The following is an 18,337-nucleotide window of genomic DNA, read 5'->3' as shown; positions in this document are numbered from 1 at the left end:
AAAAAACTGAAGGCTTTTCAAAAGACTGTGACATACAAAACAGACTTATTCTGACTTCTCATTTAATATTTTCCAATCTCATTTGTTGACTCTTTAGGATCAAATGGTATGTCAAACACTTCTGCAAAAGTAAATACAGATGAATTAACAATGTAAAATTTTCTATATATTTTTAGTTCAATAATGTCTCAGATTTTACTTACATAATCAAATTTAGCAAAAATGCTGCTTACAACTCATTTATTAATAACAGCTGGAATTGAGATTACTCAAATAACTAAATTCATACACATTAATAAAAACTCTTCAGATATGTCAAGATACAAAAGTAAAAATTTCCAAGGCCTATCATTCATTATTCCCCTGGAGGAAGAACCCTTTGCCCCAAACCGGCCCCTCTATAACTTCACCCAAATACTATATTTTCTGTCCTCCATAATTTGCTCATTTTGTTTTACATAAACATTCAATCATTCAACTAATTTTTTGGAAAATCCACTACACTCTAAACACTAAGTAGGCACTGGGTTTATAAATAAGTAAATTTGCCTTCAAAGAAACTTATTTATTTTATTCTAGGGACCACTGATCTCCAAATAGGGAGGGCAAGACTCCTGATCTACTGGGGTGTGGGGAAAAAGAAATGTTGAAACATCTATTTATGTTTTTGTTTTTTATCTCATACTTTTAAAGTTATTTTTGTATGTTTTATGATATACATAAAATATCTGGTAGAATTACAAATGCATATAATTTATAAATAAATATGCCTATACTGGGATATGTGGTCAACTTATTTTACCAACAGAGAGGCTTGATCAAAAAAGTTAGAAGATCACTGATTTCAAAAATGTCCATCAGTGAGGGTGATATGGCTATATTTAAATAAAAGTTGTCTTCTCCATTATTAAAGAAGTAGGCCTTGCTAAAAATGTGGAGGACACAGAAAACTAAAAAGGAAAAAAATTTCGCATAACCCCACTATCCAAAGACAGCCACTGGTAGCATACTGATATACAATTTTTTCTAGTCTTTACTTGCCAAGAATTTTAACATAACTATAAACTTATTATGTGTAAGATTTTAGAGCTTGCTTTTTTTCCCCTTAAAAAAAGCACTTTCGTAGAGAATGGACTTGAGGACACGGGGAGGGGGAAGGGTCAGCTGGGATGAAGTGAGAGAGTGGCATGGACATATATACACTACCAAATGTAAAATAGCTACCTAGTGGGAAGCAGCTGCATAGCACAGGGAGATCAGCTCAGTGCTTTCTGACCACCTAGAGGGGTGGGATAGGAAGGATGGGGGGAGACGCAAGAGGGAGGAGATATGGGGATATATGTATATGTGTAGCTGATTCTCTTTGTTATAAAGCAGAAACTAACATACCACTGTAAAGCAATTATACTCCAATAAAAATGTTTTTAAAAAAAAGCACTTTCTCTATGATTTGAAAACTTTTTGGTAAACAAGACTTTCAATGGTTCTATATCATTTCAGCATTATGATTATATGACCATTTTCTTAATCCACTGTTGGACTTCTAGATTAGTTTCCTTTTTTTCCCTATTACAATTCATGATGTGAATAAAGCTTTCTGGGGTACTTAGAATTGTTTACTTGGGACAGATTCCCAGAGTTGTCCACTGTATGAATGCCTCTAAGGATCTTGAAACATGCTGCCAAATTCCTTCTCCAAATTCCAATCTCAAGTATACGTGATGGTTTCTCATTGTTATTACCTTCACTAACCTGTTAGTCAAATTAGCAAATCCGTTGCTTTAACTAGAATTTCTCTACCAGGTGAGATTTCATACTGTTTTGCTAACCAGCGTTATTTCTCAGGTGAGGTTCTTAAGCACGGGACAAATAGGATCAATTGTGGCAATATGTTGGAGCTGGATAGAAGCCAGAGATGGGAAACCTGGTGAAACAGCTATTCTCCTAATTCAAGCTACAGAGAGTGAAAGACAGCAGCACTGGGAATGAAGGAGAGACGCTAGCCTTGAGGAGGTGTTTTAGCAGATATATCAATAGAATTTGGCAAATTTGGCTCCCGAATGTCAGAGGGGTGAAAGTAGATGTACTTCCCTCAGTGATTAGATAAAATATATTGCAAATTTATAGGGAGAATATAAAAGCTGGTATAAGAAAGTGAAGGATAAAGACATTTTTGAGAAGAAAATGAGTTTTATGGATGTATTTAGCTAAAAGTACATGAGAACTTATTAAGCACCAGGAGAGAGGTTCTGGCAAGAGATATATACGTGAGGCTGCTGGGAAATAGATGCCACCTGAACCCCAGGTAAACTGTATTCCATCATAAAGGAGGGTGAAGGAAGAAAGTCTGGGGAAGGAACACCAACATATAAACTCAGCTGGAAAAAAGAGCAAAGGATATTGAGGAGAGCAGTCATAAGTGAGAAGCAGGAGAGAGTGGTGGTAAAGAGGTAATTATTATTATAATGACATCTGTGTGATGAGCTTTATATGAATTATCTCGTTTAATCAGTAAGAACAATCACATTTAAAAAGATACAAATTGGGACTTCCCTGGTGGTGCGGTGAAGAAGAAGAATCCGCCTGCCAATGCAGGGGACACAAGTTTGAGCCCTGGTCCGGGAAGATCCCACATGCCACTGAGCAACTAAGCCCATGCACCACAACTACTGAGCCTGCACTCTAGAGCCCGCGAGCCACAACTACCGAGCCCACGTGCCACAACTACTGAAGCCCTCGCGCCTAGAGCCTGTGCTCCGCAACAAGAGAAGCCACCGCAATGAGAAGCCCGCGCACCGCAACGAAGAGCAGCCCCCACTCGCCGCAACTAGAGAAAGCCCACGCGCAGCAACGAAGACCCAACGCAGCCAAAAATAAATAAATAAATAAATTTATTAAAATACAAATTATCCCACTTAACAAGCCAGGAAATCGAGGTATGGAGCACTTAAGTAACTTGGCCAAAGTTACAATGCTAGTATGTGGTAGAGTCAGAATGAGTTTCCTAAAAGGCAGGGGAGTCCAGCAATTCAGAATCTGCAGGGACATCAACTAGGATGAGGCGATTAGGAGGACACTGGTGGTTTCTGCCAGGGCGCTATGATGGTAAAACAAAGGGTAAACATCAGAAGTGCAAGAGACACGTATACTCTACAACATCAAACAAGAAGGAAATGAAAGAGGATGGGAGGAGAGGTGCAGTTGAGGAAAGTTTTCCTGTTTTTATTTTAAGGATGGGAGAGTGTTGAGCACATTTATTGCCTGATAAAAAGTCAATGGCAAAGTCTGCAGATCTGAGGGTGGGAAAGGCTAGACCCTGGAGGAAGCAGAGGTGATCAATGACATCAAGTGCCCTCTCTTCTCTCCCCTGAGAACAGCAGTTCCCAAATATACTCTGGAATCCTGATACTCTTCTAGTTGTAATGAAACCTTACAACAATAACAAAAATGCCAATTCCCTCAACTCTCACCCCAGTTTTCAAAGATGGGATGGGAAGTACACATGAACAGAATTTTCTTAATTTTAGGTTTCTCACCAAAAGCACTAATTATGCTTGGTCCAGGCAACTCATGTTTTGTTTGACTGTAGCTTTGGTGGAGGGGTGTACACATGTAACTCATACAATGCAGTCATACTGCCTGCTAGTAAAACAGTGTCTTGTCTGTATCTGTATGATGGGATTAAAATACCAACAATATGACTTCAGACGCATCTGCCCCCGAACTAGCAGCATGTAAACAGTGCGTCTTTTGAGTGACTGTATATTCAGCCCCTTCCAGAAGGCTCACAGTGCTCATTACCCTATTAAAGCTTTGAGAATTCTTACCATAAAACAAAAGCAAAACGGTTTAACTTCCTGGATCTCAGTGTTTCCAAACTTCTCTAGACATAGAAACCTGTCCTTGATTAATATTATCTATGAAAGTCTGAAACACAAAAAAGCTGGCCCAAAAAAATCTTACCCACAAATCTCATACTAACAAATTAACAGCCATGGCAAGAAGCCTTTAGAGGCCATTCCACCCCTCACACAGACTTTTGCTTTCTCTGGACTCAAGGCACTGACTCTCCAACAATTCATTTGGCAATTAAGCATGCACTTCCTTATAATATCAAATTTATTTAGGGTTTAAATTTTTATTTCACTCTTGCTTTTATGAGTATTTATGCCTTATCTTCCCAATTACATCATGAGATTCCTGACCTCAGGAATTATGTCTGTTCTGGTGCTCAGCCATACTACCGATTTGTGTATAGCTAGTGCAATGAAATGCATATTGAGCAGAGCAAACATTTATTTGCATTCCAAGCAACTTGCTATATAAAGCTAAATTTTACAAACACAATTTTTCCATGGGCATACATGAACACTTGCGTTTCATGTCTTTTCAAATTCTACCAATGTTCACTTTCAGTCACCGCTAAGGTATCCTTTTACTCCTTTCAAGCCTGTATCCACAAGATGGTGGGGTAACATGGGTTTGGGCAAACCACTCATGGGCACTCTATTAAGAATCTTTCTTCAAGCTAAAGATTCTTAAGGCAAGAATCAATAAAAACATGGTCTATGACAGCACTCACTGAGATCAGAGCATTTACGCAACTTTGTGTGCCCCAAACGTTGGACCCCCAACACCTAAATAGGCATCCTACAGGCACTGTGTGCCCTGACTTGTCATGGCCAATCCTACATTTCTTCTGGGAACACCAATGAGGCCTGCTGGCTCTCTTGACCTTGGAGAATGTTTTTACTTTACAAAAGCAAGAAGTGCAGAACCTACAATGGGAAAACAAGGTAGCAGCAAGAGCTCATCTCCAAATTGGAATAGCATTTATCAATTTCAAGCTTTGTTGAGTAGATTTACATTTTAAAAATTTAGAAGTCCATACATTCTGAACTGTTATACCACTATCAAGTTTCAAAATGTGCTTACCAATAAAATAATAATATTTTTAAACTAAAGAATCCTCACTCATAAGTGTGTATATATATATATATATTACAAAATAAATGCTTAAATACATACATGAAATCTGAAATCCCCCCTCAGCATGGAACAAAGATCCTCTGCTACATCAGACATGCAGGGATGCAATGTAGCAACCAATCTTGCATAAAATGGTAGCAAATCCAACCTGCAAAAGTTATATGTGATATGTGTAAAAGGAAAGGCATACCAGAAATAACTCATTTTAATATTTAAACTTTCTCAGATATATTCACACATTAAATGATTATAAAAACTAATAATAATCATACAGACATGCCTATGTATTGCCATCATAATGAAGTATTTGGAAATTCAATTTGCCTTGTGAAAGTTTATTAATAATCTGGTATTTTCCATTCAGTACATTTACTGCACATCTGCAATTTTCATCAAGTACTCAATTTTGATAAAATATGAAATACCAAGCAAAGAAAACATGGCTTAAAGTTTTAATCACATAATTACTGAGTAAATAAACAAAGATAACTTAAACAGTATAAAACAATCCTTTTAAATCATTTCCTTCATTTATCCATGGATAAGTTATTTCAAAACCTCAATGTAAAGTAAAAGGGTAACCAATAACCAAAAGGGTATCTAAGAAGTCAAAACAAAAAAAAAATCACAAAGCCCACACTAACTTATTCTACCCATTACAGAACCCACTCAGATTCTCACACGGGGCTTCTCGATTCTTACTCAGGACAGTAAACGCAGATCTGCGTTTCCTCACGCTGCTGCCCCCTTTCATCACCGGCGCACTTTCTCATCAAATTTGGATGCAACTCCAGATTCCAGCACGCCAGGCAGCCACTACTAATCAGAATCAACACACAAGCTAAAAATTTATTTTCCATTCCTGCCACAGACATTATTTTATAAAACTTGATTATCCAATGATTCAACACTCAGCAGGCCAGACTCTGAAGATGAGAAGCCGTGAGGAACTAATAAAAGCAGCTGCACTGACAGCAGCAAGTAATGAGAGCTGACAGGGAGGAAGTAAGCAAAAAACTAGAAAAATTCAAAGCAAGAGCTCAAAAACTACGACAACCCGAAGCCATTTAGAACAGACAAATAATTCTACAAGTCTTACATATCCCTGAATATATCACTATACTACAGAACATGAAAATGGTGTGATCATCAGAGAAAACTCTGCCTACCATGAAAGGCTGAGAATTAGACCTGGAAAACTCAGAAGGGACATAGGGAAGGAAGGAAGAATGGACATAAATTTGAAAGGTGGAGTCAAGGAGAGGAAAGTGCTCAAATTCATGCCTAAGGAGCCTCAAAAACTTTGTATTCCTCTTTGACCATTATAATTTCCTTTAAAACTTATCACGTATTTCTTCTTACCAATGTGCCAGGCCCTGTCCTAGGCATCCAATATCCATTATTTATCTTGTTGATCCTAATAACCACCCCATCAGGTAGACATTAGAACCACCATTTCAGAAATAAGACTACAGAGGTTGAGAGAAGTCAAGAATATGGTGGCTCTGTAAAAGTACCTCAAAAAATTTTAAATGCATTATACCCTTCTTTAAAGAAATGAGAAGTACAGTCCGTTATGTAAAGAGCTGAATCAAAACATTTAGTGTTAAGCTTTATTTTAAATGTTTCTTTAAATTATTTTAAAAGTTTTATCAATTGAAGGTTAAGTTCCTGTCACACAGAAAATGCACACATGTGGGTCACATTACTCCTTGCTGATGTTACAAAAAAGAGGTATCCTGTAAGACACTCACAAATATGTAATAACTTTCCTAACATCTGCTAGTGCAGGAAAAAAAAAAAAGCCTAGGGCAACTGCACACGTAATTTTCATGCATAATAGATGGATTCATACTAATACCAAATTTACTTTCTAAATTTTCAAACTTTAGTTAGAGTATTATATTTTAATATATTATTATATTTTAGTTGGAACATTAGCTTTTCCATATCCACTTTAGCAACAAATACTTTTTTTCTCAGTTCATGATCAATTACAAATATAGAACTTTAAACCTATGCCCCAGGTTCTACCCCTCCCAACTGCCACAACTACAGGTCAGAAAAATAAGACTCAAGAGTTGAGGTCATGGGATAACAAAGAGTAATGCACTGGGAGTCGGGAGGCTCAGGTTCTAATTCTCTCAAACAGCACTCTGTGACCTCATGAATTGACCTGACCTCATCTCCTACTATTCTGTCCAGTCTCACCAGACCCCCAGTAATCCTCAGAGCCTCAGCACTGGTTCTTCTCAGTAGCTGGAGTCTGCTTTCCCCAAATATCTCCACCACTTACTCCCTCACAAAGGTCAAGTCTTAGTTCCAATGACACCCCCTTCATGAGACCCATTCTGAATACACCATTGAAACTGCAAATCCATCCCACCCCTAGCCCCTTACCCTGCACTACTATTTTTTTAAATAGAGTTTATCACCTTCTAACGTATATAATTTACTTACTTGTTCATAGGTGCTTGATAGATATTTCTTAGATACCGTCAGCTTTTATTCTAAAATATTCTTCATATTAATGAAGTATCATCCAATTTTTATAAGAATAATATTAAATTTGATCAAGTTTTATATTTTATCAAACAAGCACTAGTTTATCAAATATCTTTTTTTAAAATTAATTAATTAATTTATTTATTTTTGGCTGAGTTGGGTCTTTGTTTCTGCGCGCGGGTTTCCCCTAGTTGCAGTGAGCGGGGGCTACTCTTTGTTGTGGTGCACGGGCTCTAGACACGCAGGCTTCAGTAGTTGTGGCTGGCGGGCTCTAGAGCGCAGGCTCAGTAGTTGTGGCACACGGGCTTAGCTGCTGCTCAGCATGTGGGATCTTCCAGGACCAGGGCTCGAATCCGTGTCCCCTGCATTGGCAGGCGGATTCTTAACCACTGCGCCACCAGGGAAGCCCTATCAAATATCTTTTATGCAGTCAATGGGATAATCATATAGTTTATTTTCCCTACTGCTGTTACATATATTAATAAGTTTCCTGTTTAAAGTAGCTTTTCATTCCTAAGATCAATCCTCTTTGATCATGCTGGATGTTTGTTTTTAATATACTATTAAATATAATTTGTTAGTGTTTTACTTAGAATTTTTATATCGACATTAGAAAGTGAGACTGGTCCACACTTTTAACATCCTCGCTCTTTTTTTTGTTAGGATTTTGCCTATTTCTTCATATTATGAAATGGGAAGTTCTCCTTCCTATGCTCTGGAAAAAACGATACAGCAAAGAAATTACTCTGATAACTTTTTACATTTTCTTCCATGATCACTGGTCTATTTAATTTTGTCTTGATTGAATCAATTTTGAAAATGTGTATTTTTTCCAAAAAAATTACTTGTTTCACTGAGGTTTTCAAGTGGTTTTTTTAAACTTCTAGTATATCATCTGGCTTATTCTTAAACTTTTTAATGTTTTCTTTATATTTTCTAAATGGTTCTCTACCTGGATTTTTTTTTTAAGAATTAGCTCCTGAGTTTACAAAATTAATATTAATCTTTATTGTCTTTTTCAATGTATTTTTCAATAAAATTTGAGATTATAACATGTAGAAGCAAAAAATTTTAACCAAACTATGTCATTTCCTTTTTTCTTCTTTTCCTGGGCAAGTCACCTATACTTTGCTTCATTTTTTTTATTCTTCCAATTGGCTCAATCTAGTGATACTTCAAAGCTTTTTCCCAGCCCCAAAAGTAAGGTGGATAGAGCCACCCATTTTAAAGTAAAGCAGCCTGTGCTATCCATGCAGAGTAACATCAGTAAACTAAGAACACAGGTCAACACTTTCAGCTTCAACAGGAATTTAAAAATTAGTTTAAGGATCCCCTAGACGATCTTAACTCTTTTAATTAAGCCTTTCCAGGGCTTCCCTGGTGGCGCAGTGGTTAGGAATCTGCCTGCCAATGCAGCGGACACGGGTTCGAGCCCTGGTCCGGGAAGATCCCACATGCCGCGGAGCGGCTAGGCCCGTGAGCCACAACTACTGAGCCTGCGCGTCTGGAGCCTGTGCTCCGCAATGGGAGAGGCCCACGCACTGCGATGAAGAGTGGCCCCTGCTCGCCGCAACTGGAGAAAGTCCTTGCACAGAAACGAAGACCCAACACAGCCAAAAATAAATTAATTAATTAATTAATTAAAAAAAAAAAAAAAAGCCTTTCCAAGTAGATAGTAATCCTAGTTTTTGTTTCTTTCATAATTGGTCATATGGAAGTAAAGCCAGATATTCCATTTCTCAGAATCCTCTACTAATAAACTCACCAAATCCTTCTCAAACTAAGAAATCCCTAAAATTCCTTTTTCCACTATACTTTTTACAATTAAATGGATAGTTGATACTAAATATCATCCTGCCCCACTTAAATCTTCCAAGTTCTGTGAATGTTCATTCCTTACTTCACAAAATAAGATCCCCTATGATGCAAATAATACAAGAAATTATATATTTTTTCAATGTTAGTCCTATTTAAGTATGTTTCTGTCTTTTCCACCTTCCTACAAATGCAAGCCCAAAGGGAATGGAGTGCTAAATGCTATATTAATCACATGAAAGTTATAAAACACTTTAATCAACATAAAAAGCAAATTTCTGTGTTAAATTTTAAGCTAGATATATAATTTATTTTATTTGACTTTTCTAAAAGTGAACTAGAAAATAAACTTAGATCCTTCCTTTGAAAACTGAATTTTATAATCTTCAGAGAGTGATCATTATTTTTACCAACAATTAATGAGTGAACCACTTAAAAAGAATGTTTTTTTCTTAAATAATAATAAAACCTTGCTTATACTTTCAAGGTCTCCTAAATCACACATTTAAGTATCCTACAAGCAGTTAATGATCATCAAGTAAGTAAACATCCAGTTATTAACTACAAGTAAGAACAGGAAAGCAGGATAACATACTTTTGTTCCTGAGGGGGAAAAAAAAGGAATCTTAAAGGCTTTTATTTTGTAATCAATCAGCTTTCAAAAAAAAAAGTCCAGCTTTTTTCTGTCTCTTTAAAATCTAAAGAATTTAACTGTTGAAAGCTATTAATTATTTCTGTGTTCAAAAATGTCTAGAAAAAAATTAATGTAAAAGAACACTGTTACTGTTCAATTAAAGAATACAAAGGTTTTTCTTCATAGGAAACACCAAAGCAGATGATGATTTAAAAAAGAGAAAATATAATAAAAGATTGGGATCATTTACTCTGAAATAGACAACCAAATGCTCCGATGACTTTTTCCACAACATTCACGTTCCCAATTCAACAGTGCCATCAAGTGGTACAACATGCTAACAGATTTCCCAAAACTCAGTTTCTCATTTTTTAGCAAGGGGAGGTCCAATTATAAAGTCTCTCACAAAAACTCCAGCAAACGCTCCTAAAAGCTGGAGCAGGAAAAGCTGTCCAAGACTTAAGTGAAGCACTTCACCTTTGAAGAATATTCTGTTTATATTAATGTAAAGAGATTCTGAACATACATCCATCTGCTAAAACATGGCAAAATCCATATGGCTTCAAAGTCACTAAAACCAATACCAGGTCCATCTATATTCAAAACAAGGCACTAAGAGATGCTTAAGTACGTTCCCTGATTCTGGCTGACTTTACACCTGAAAGTTTGCTTAGGTGAGGGAACCTCTGGAGGGGCTAGGAGTGTTCTCTATATTGATCTAGGTGTGGATATACACATATACTTAAGATGTAAGCACTTTATGTCATATGATCCAGCAATCCCACTGCTGGGCATACACCCAGACAAAACTATAATTTGAAAAGATACATGCATCCCTATGTTCATAGCAGCTTGTACAATAGCCAAGACATGGAAACAACCTAAATGTCCATGGACAGATGAATGGATAAAGAAGATGTGGTACATATATACAGTGGAATACTACTCGGCCATTTGCAGCAACATGGATGGACCTAGAGATTATCATACTAAGCGAAGTAAGTCAGACAGAGAAAGACAAATACCATATGATATCATATGTGGAATCTAAAATACAACACAAATGAATACATCTATGAAACAAAACACAAACAGGCTCACAGACACAGAGGACAGACCTGTGGTTGCCAAAGGTGAGGTCAGGTGGGGGAGGGAAGGGTTGGGAACTTGGGATTAGCAGATGCAAACTAGTATATATGGGATGGATAAACAACAAGGCCCTACTGTATAGCACAGGGAAATATCAATATCCTGTGATAAACCAGAATGGAAAATATGAAAAAGAATATATACATGTATAACTGAGTCACTTTGCTGTACAGCAGAAATTAACATTGTAAATCAACTATACTTCAATAAAATTTTTTTTAAAAGATGTAAGCACTTTATGTGAAATTTCAATTATATGTGTGGACAGTTATACTACAAATTAACTGTAGGATGATATATAAATATGTAATTAAGGAGGTTTCTAGTAGATTTCTTTTCTGTGGATTCCTTCAAATTAACAGGCTAAGAGATATAATGCCAGCCTTTTGAGATTTTTTTTTAATTATGTATTTAATGAAGGAAGAACACAACTGAAAGTTAAAACAGTGATTCACATCAGATATTTAAGAACTGTAAAGATGGAATAAATCAATTTTTAAAACTTTTGTGCTGCAAATGATACCAAGAAAGTGAAAGACAACTCACAGAATGAAAGAAACCATCTGCAAATTATATCTGATAAGAGGCGTGTACAAAGTATATATAAAGAGGGCTTCCCTGGTGGCACAGTGGTTGAGAATCTGCCTGCTAATGCAGGGGACATGGGTTCGAGCCCTGGTCTGGGAAGATCCCACACGCCGCGGAGCAACTAGTCCCGTGAGCCACAACTACTGAGCCTGCGCGTCTGGAGCCTGTGCTCTGCAACAGGAGAGGCCGCGATAGTGAGAGGCCCGCGCACCGCAATGAAGAGTGGCTCCCGCTTGCCACAACTAGAGAAAGCCCTCGCACAGAAACGAAGACCCAACGCAGCCAAAAATAAATAAATAAATAAAATTTAAAAAAAAAAGTATATATAAAGAACTCATACAACAATAATAAAAAGACAAATAAAACAACTTAAAAGGAGGTAAAGGATTTGAACAGTTTTCCAGAGAAGACATACAAATGGCCAATGAGCACATGAAAAAATGCTCAAAATAATTAGCCATTAGAGAAATGCAAATCAAAACCACAATGAGGTAAGATTCCACTACACACTAAGATGGCTATAATCAAAATGGGGACAATAACAAGTGTTGGTAAGGATATGGAGAAACTGGAACCTTCATACACTGCTGTTGGGAATGTAAAATGCAGCCACTGTGAAAAACAGTTTAGTGGTTACTAAAAATGTTAAACATAGTTACCCTAAAACACAGCAATTCCACTCATAGGTATATGCCCAAGAGAACTGAAAACATAGACCACACAAAAACTTGTACACAAAGAGTCACAATAGCATATTCATAATAGCTAAAAAGTGGAAACAACTCAAATGTCCGTCAACTGACAAATGGGTAAACAAAATGTGGTATATATCTATACAATGAAATATTATTCAGCCTTAAAAAAGAAGGAAATTTTAATACATGCTATGATTTGGATCAATCTTGAAAACCTACTAAGCGAAAGAAGTCAGGCACAAAAGGCCACATATTTTATGATTTCATTTATAGGAAATACCAGAATAGGTAAATCCATAGCGACTGAAAGTAGATTAGTGGTTTCTTAGGATAGGGGAGAGAGTGGGCAGGGAGGGAATGGAACTGCCTGCTAATAGATATAAGGTTTCTTTTAGGGGGACAAAAATGTTTTAAAATTTTATTGTTGTGATAGTTGAATATATTTAAAACACTGAACTGTATACTTCCAATGGGTGAACTGTATGGTTATGTGAATTATATTCCAATAAAGCTTGTTTTTTTTGTTTTCTGCTTTTTTTAAAGAAAAGAACTGTAAAAACCTTAAGAGTTATCGAGTTTAGTGCTTCCTAAACCAAACTATACAAACTAGGTAAGACAGCTTAAATTCTCTACCACATACACACACATATAAAACCTTCGGGTCCTCACAGTCATAGGCACTCAAGTAACTATTAAATGATTCATTCTGGTTTTTATAGTCGGCTCAGGCTGGAGGGGCTAAACGGATAAAGGAGGGAATCCTGGCCATAGAGAAGAATAAAGACATTCACTAGGATCCATGTCCTTTGGGGGGAGGGGAGGGAGATGCCACACAAAGAGAGAGGCGCCCCTTTTTCTAAAAATGTTTGTGGAATGTTCATGAAAACTGACTATATAAAAGGCCGCAAGAAAATTTCAAAAAATTCCATAAAACAAAAGTAACACAGTATTCTCTAATCACAGTGCAATAAAAATATGAATTATTAACCAAGCCAGAAAACAAAACAAAAAAGTCCCACTACCTGGAAATTTCAAAACTCTCTCAAATATCTCCTTAGGTAACAATGGAATAACAAACTGAAATTGGAGAATTTCCAGAAAACATAAAAATAGAAATCACCACATGTCAGAACTAAGAGATACAGCTAAAACCAGGGTCAGAGGACAGCAATATATAATATTAAATGCCAAAAAAAGGAACAAAATGAATGAAAGAAACCAAAAAAGAAGAAAATAAAGATAAAATCCAAAAATAATGAGTAAGAAAACAGTAAAACAGTAGAATAAATACATAGATAATCTAGAGGCTGGGTTTTGTGTGTGTGTGTGTGTGTGTGTGTGAAAAAAACTAAAATGAATAAACCACTAGCTAACATAATGCAGAGGAGGAAGAAGAAAGGAAAGGTATTATACAACTACAGGATTGTTTGTAATGGCAAAGACTGGAAGTCCAAAGTGGTTAAATACAGTACATTCATAAAAAGAAACACTGCAACTTTAAAAAGAACAAGAGAAATCTTTATGTATTGACATGAAAAGATTTCCAAGATATACTGTTAAGTGAAAACAGTAAAGTTCAGAACAATAGGTATAATAAGTTGCCCTTGTGTAAAAAAGCAGGAAATATAAGAATGTTTGCATGTTCTTGCACATGCAAAAGCAACTTTGGAAGGATGCAAGAATCAAGACAGTGGTTTCCTACTGGGAGGAGTAGGAATTGGGTAGATGGGGAGACAAGGATAGGAAAGATATTTTTCAGCACCATGTTTTATACTTCAGTGTTTTGAGTCCTATGAGTGCATTACTATTTTTTTAAATAAAATTTTAAATTTGCATATGACCAATATTAATTCATCAAATATTTTCAAGCCCTTACTGTGTATCAAACACTACACTTGATGTTGTAGATGTTCAAAATGAAAAGATCTAGTCCTCTTTTAAAGGGCCCATATTTTTACAGTTTCATAGGGATACAGGCACAAACCAACACTGACCCAATATGCCTAATGTAATGTGCCGAATTCTTTGTATGTATGAAGACATTAAGTCGAAAGTCTATTAAAGAGCACCTATATATACATAAGGGAAATAAAGATGGTTGTTCAGAGAAGATAACTCTTATGCTAAGAGTTCAAGACTGGAGATTTTCCAGTGGAAAAATACAGGATATCTCAGATAGAGCAGAAAGCAGAGGCTTGGAAGCAGAGAACAAAGGGTATTCAAGAAATCATTACAGATCATGATTTTCCAAGAAGAGTGGCTAGAATGACGACTGAAGAAGCTGAAAAGGGGCTAGATGAGAAAGGGCATTGTAAATACCAGGTTACATAATTTTATCACCTTCTGTCTGTGAGGCATTGTGTTCAGTGCTGAGGATAAGAAGTAAACGTGGCCTCCCTCCTGCAGCTTAGTCTAGACAACAATGTCCAGGGAAACCAAGAAACAGGTTTTTTCAGTAGTCTGATGCGTGACCCTTCCTGTCTCTGGTTCTGTTGCCTCTATCAGAAGTGCTTTCTAGGTTCCCTCTCCTCATCCATCCCTCTCCTAGCTCATTCCTTTCTCAGGTCTCCGATTAAATGACCCTTGTTCCAGGCAGCCTCTCTTACTGCCGAGACTAAGTCAATCAGTTCCCCGTGTTATATACTTCAAAGCATGCTGGGATTCTTCCTGTCAACTGCACTTAGAATTCTCTTTCTTCCTCTCAAAACTGTAAGCTGCATGAATACGAGTTGAATCTGTCTTGTTCACCACTGTATCTCCAGCACTAATCACAGTATAGAGTAGACCCTTAGTTAATGAATAAATTTTAGAACATAATTTAACCTTTCCTGATCACTCAGGCTGAATATAAGAAACCTAAATTATTATATTTATATATTTCAGGTATATAAGACTATGTGGTCTCTTCCTCATAGCTCCAAAAGGATATACATTTTAAGTACTTGTATCTTTATTTTCTTCTCTCCTCTCAAACCATAAATTGTCACTTCCTACTACTTTCAAGTCTGTTTCTAGAAGATTCCAACTACTTCTAATTTGCAGCTAACTGCTGAGCTAAGCACATAAATCCAGTTATAAAGAATGTAACTGGCATAAAACCAAGTAATAGTATATAGTTTTTCAGGAGTTTTCTCCGGGGTGGGGGAGTGGGAAGGAATGGGGACAAAGGGAGACAAGATGCTCTCTTATCAGTAAACTATTTAATATTACTGCATAATTTCTTTTGTTAACAAAGCCTTTTATTTTTGCTAAATTTGGTTCATTCTATGCTAGAAGTCCACATAATTGTTACTACGTTTCTTCATTCAAATAAACAGTTGAAAAGACAACTATGAAAGTAAACACTCCACTGTATAGGTAAAGAATCACTTTAAAAAACTGGTCCAAAATATTAAGGAAAAAAATATTTGAGTTTGAAATTTTGAGTTTGAAAGTAGAATGTGTCTCACAATCAAAGGCTTAAAAGTAACTGGCAATATTCTTTTCTTTCTTAGTTGTACATGAAATAATGATGCACCTCATAACTGATGGCACCTAAGATTTGATGAAATGCAGTACATAATTTTACATAATAAAAATAATTCATCTATGATTTTCTCAATTAGATAATTCTGAATTATCTACTCACTATGTTAGCACATTCCATCTCCCTTGTCCCACTAAAATGAAAAAACAAATGCTCATTAATGCTGCTGCTGACAGGAGATAAAAACCAATATAAAGGAAAAAAGTAGTGATTTGGTTTCACTGCGAAATGTTACCATTTAAGAGACCAATGAATGAACCATATTAAAATTTTGCTTAAGAAATATTTAGTGAAGTCCCTCAGAATCCATATCTTCTGGGGAAAGTATCTATCTTAGCTATGATGTATGTAATCATGATAATAGTTAACAAAATCCTTTAATTATTCACTGTTGAATAAACAGAAATGGATCTCCTCCAGGTTCCTAAGGTCAACAATCTATGACCTGTTGTGGTCCTAAAATATGCGGGTGAAGTAGGGGTTTTAATTTAGTGTAAGTTAGAGCATTAGAATTCTCTACCAGCATTATGAAACGGAATATGTTTCTTGAATTACCAGCAACATAATCACTAATGTGACTTCCAAGTCCAAACTAGCATAATTACAAAAAAAAAAAAACTTGAAATTTTTCATTTAAACACAACTCTTAAAAATTAGATACAATCAATTTAGTCTGATCTTTCCACAAAATAAAAACTCTCCAAAAAAAAGATATACCATTTATTATTTTTTCTCCTCAGAGGCAAAAGTGCAAACAAGTTGCTTCTAGCAATGATTAAGTTATTTAAGTTCCTATAATTCTTAAATTTTTTCTCTCAAAATAACAGGAAAGCATCAGAAGAAATATTCCCACTAGAGCTCATGAACAAAAATCAATGAGAAATAAGTTCTGGAAAATATGCTAACAACAATGATAATAAGTTCTGTTGACAAGGGATATTTTCTAAGAGATAATTAAATAAGAACTTAGACCTTACAATCATCATTGCAGGGTAAAAACACTAAGAAATTACTGTTGTTTTTTTTTTTTTTTACCTACCTTTGTCTGGGAACTATAAAGAGCGCCCGGACCAGCTTCTTCCTATTTGCTTTTGTGTTCATGTTCATGCAAAAATCCATTGCTGCCTATAGGAGAAAAAGCAAACTTTTTTCTTAAAAAAATATCCATTTAGCTACTGAAAGCAGAAACCCTGCATGCTACAATGGATTTCTAATAGTTCCTAAACAGTTCACAATGGTTTTAAGACACTAGTATTATAAGCATATCCCAAACTTTAAAGATCACTAAGCTTAAAACCTCTCTCCTTTTATATCTCAAAATATATGTTTCATAAACTTTTTAATTGCAACCTAGTGTTAGAAACAGAACTTCAAGTGAGTAGATTGAAGACCCACCATGACATGTTTGGCAAATAACTATATGAAATGTGCAATCCATGCTTTTGATCTCATAAATCAATGTTAATATCAGGAAAGTTTTCTGGTAAAATGTACAAAGTAACAAGAAGCCAGGAACCAAGAAAATTACTAATGCTAATAAGGATAACCAAAAAAGAATAAAGACCAACTATGTATGAGACACAGACACAGATTATCCCCAGAAACATGTAAGAGTAAGTGCTTCAACACTGAGTAAAAATGTTTACTGTCAACAATCAGATCTGGTAACAAACTAAAGAAACCACATCATAGGACTATAATAAATATCCATAATTATTATTTAGTATAGCAATCCACTATTCTATATTTTAATAACAAAAATGTGTTCAATATTTCATCAATATGTCTAACATCTAATATAAGTGTAGAAGAAAAGCTACGAGAAGTGTATGTTCCGGGAAGCCATTAGAAAACAAAACTATGAGTAGTTGGTATTTTTTAAATACAGGTATATATATTTTTTAAACATTAAAGATTTTCAATATACATGGTTTAAGAAAATAACAAGTTTAAGTTATACTTTAAAAAGAAAAAAACTATTATCAAATATCCTTTTGGGTATCTCAAGTATTTTCCTTCCATAGGTTCACATGATTATTTTATCATTAATCCCAATCTTTAGGTAGATTTGAGGATCAGGTAACAAAGATCCTCAGATTTCCCTACAAAGGGTTTCAACTCTTCAACAATACACTCACTGAAACACCTCCCATTTGATTAAAACTTTTGCTGAAAAAATGACACAACTAATGGTGATTAGATTCAAACCCAGGAAACTAACTCACATTGAAAGTATTCACCAAGATTGAAACTGTCACTATTAGTCAAAAGTAAAACCAATGTAAATTTTTTCTTCTGCTTGTAAAGGGAGTATAATAAATTTCATTAAAGTTTATATTTTATAACATTAAAGCTTCTTACAGCTAATTAGAATAACAAAGAGAAAAGGTGAAAATATACTAAAGTTCCTTCAAGTAATTCACCATATGAAACACT

The 18,337-nt window shown here is 35.6% G+C and overlaps 1 protein-coding gene across 1 annotated transcript in view; it reads right to left on the bottom strand.

The window, feature by feature from the left end:
• The window catches only part of UPF2 (UPF2 regulator of nonsense mediated mRNA decay), a 97,834-nt gene that overhangs the window by 45,788 nt on the left and 33,709 nt on the right, over nucleotides 1-18,337 (bottom strand). Inside the window, exons 8-9 of the mRNA XM_059912088.1 lie at nucleotides 16,941-17,026; nucleotides 5,029-5,137 (exon numbers count right to left, since the gene is read on the bottom strand). Coding sequence (XP_059768071.1) covers nucleotides 5,029-5,137; nucleotides 16,941-17,026 — 195 coding nt within the window. The remainder of the gene's footprint in view (nucleotides 1-5,028; nucleotides 5,138-16,940; nucleotides 17,027-18,337) is intronic.

Source organism: Balaenoptera ricei, chromosome 2 (genome assembly GCF_028023285.1).
Source record: "Balaenoptera ricei isolate mBalRic1 chromosome 2, mBalRic1.hap2, whole genome shotgun sequence".
NCBI lineage: Eukaryota > Metazoa > Chordata > Mammalia > Artiodactyla > Balaenopteridae > Balaenoptera > Balaenoptera ricei.
The sequence above is the reverse complement of the archived record's forward strand: the minus strand, read 5'-3'. Positions and strand labels throughout refer to the sequence as shown.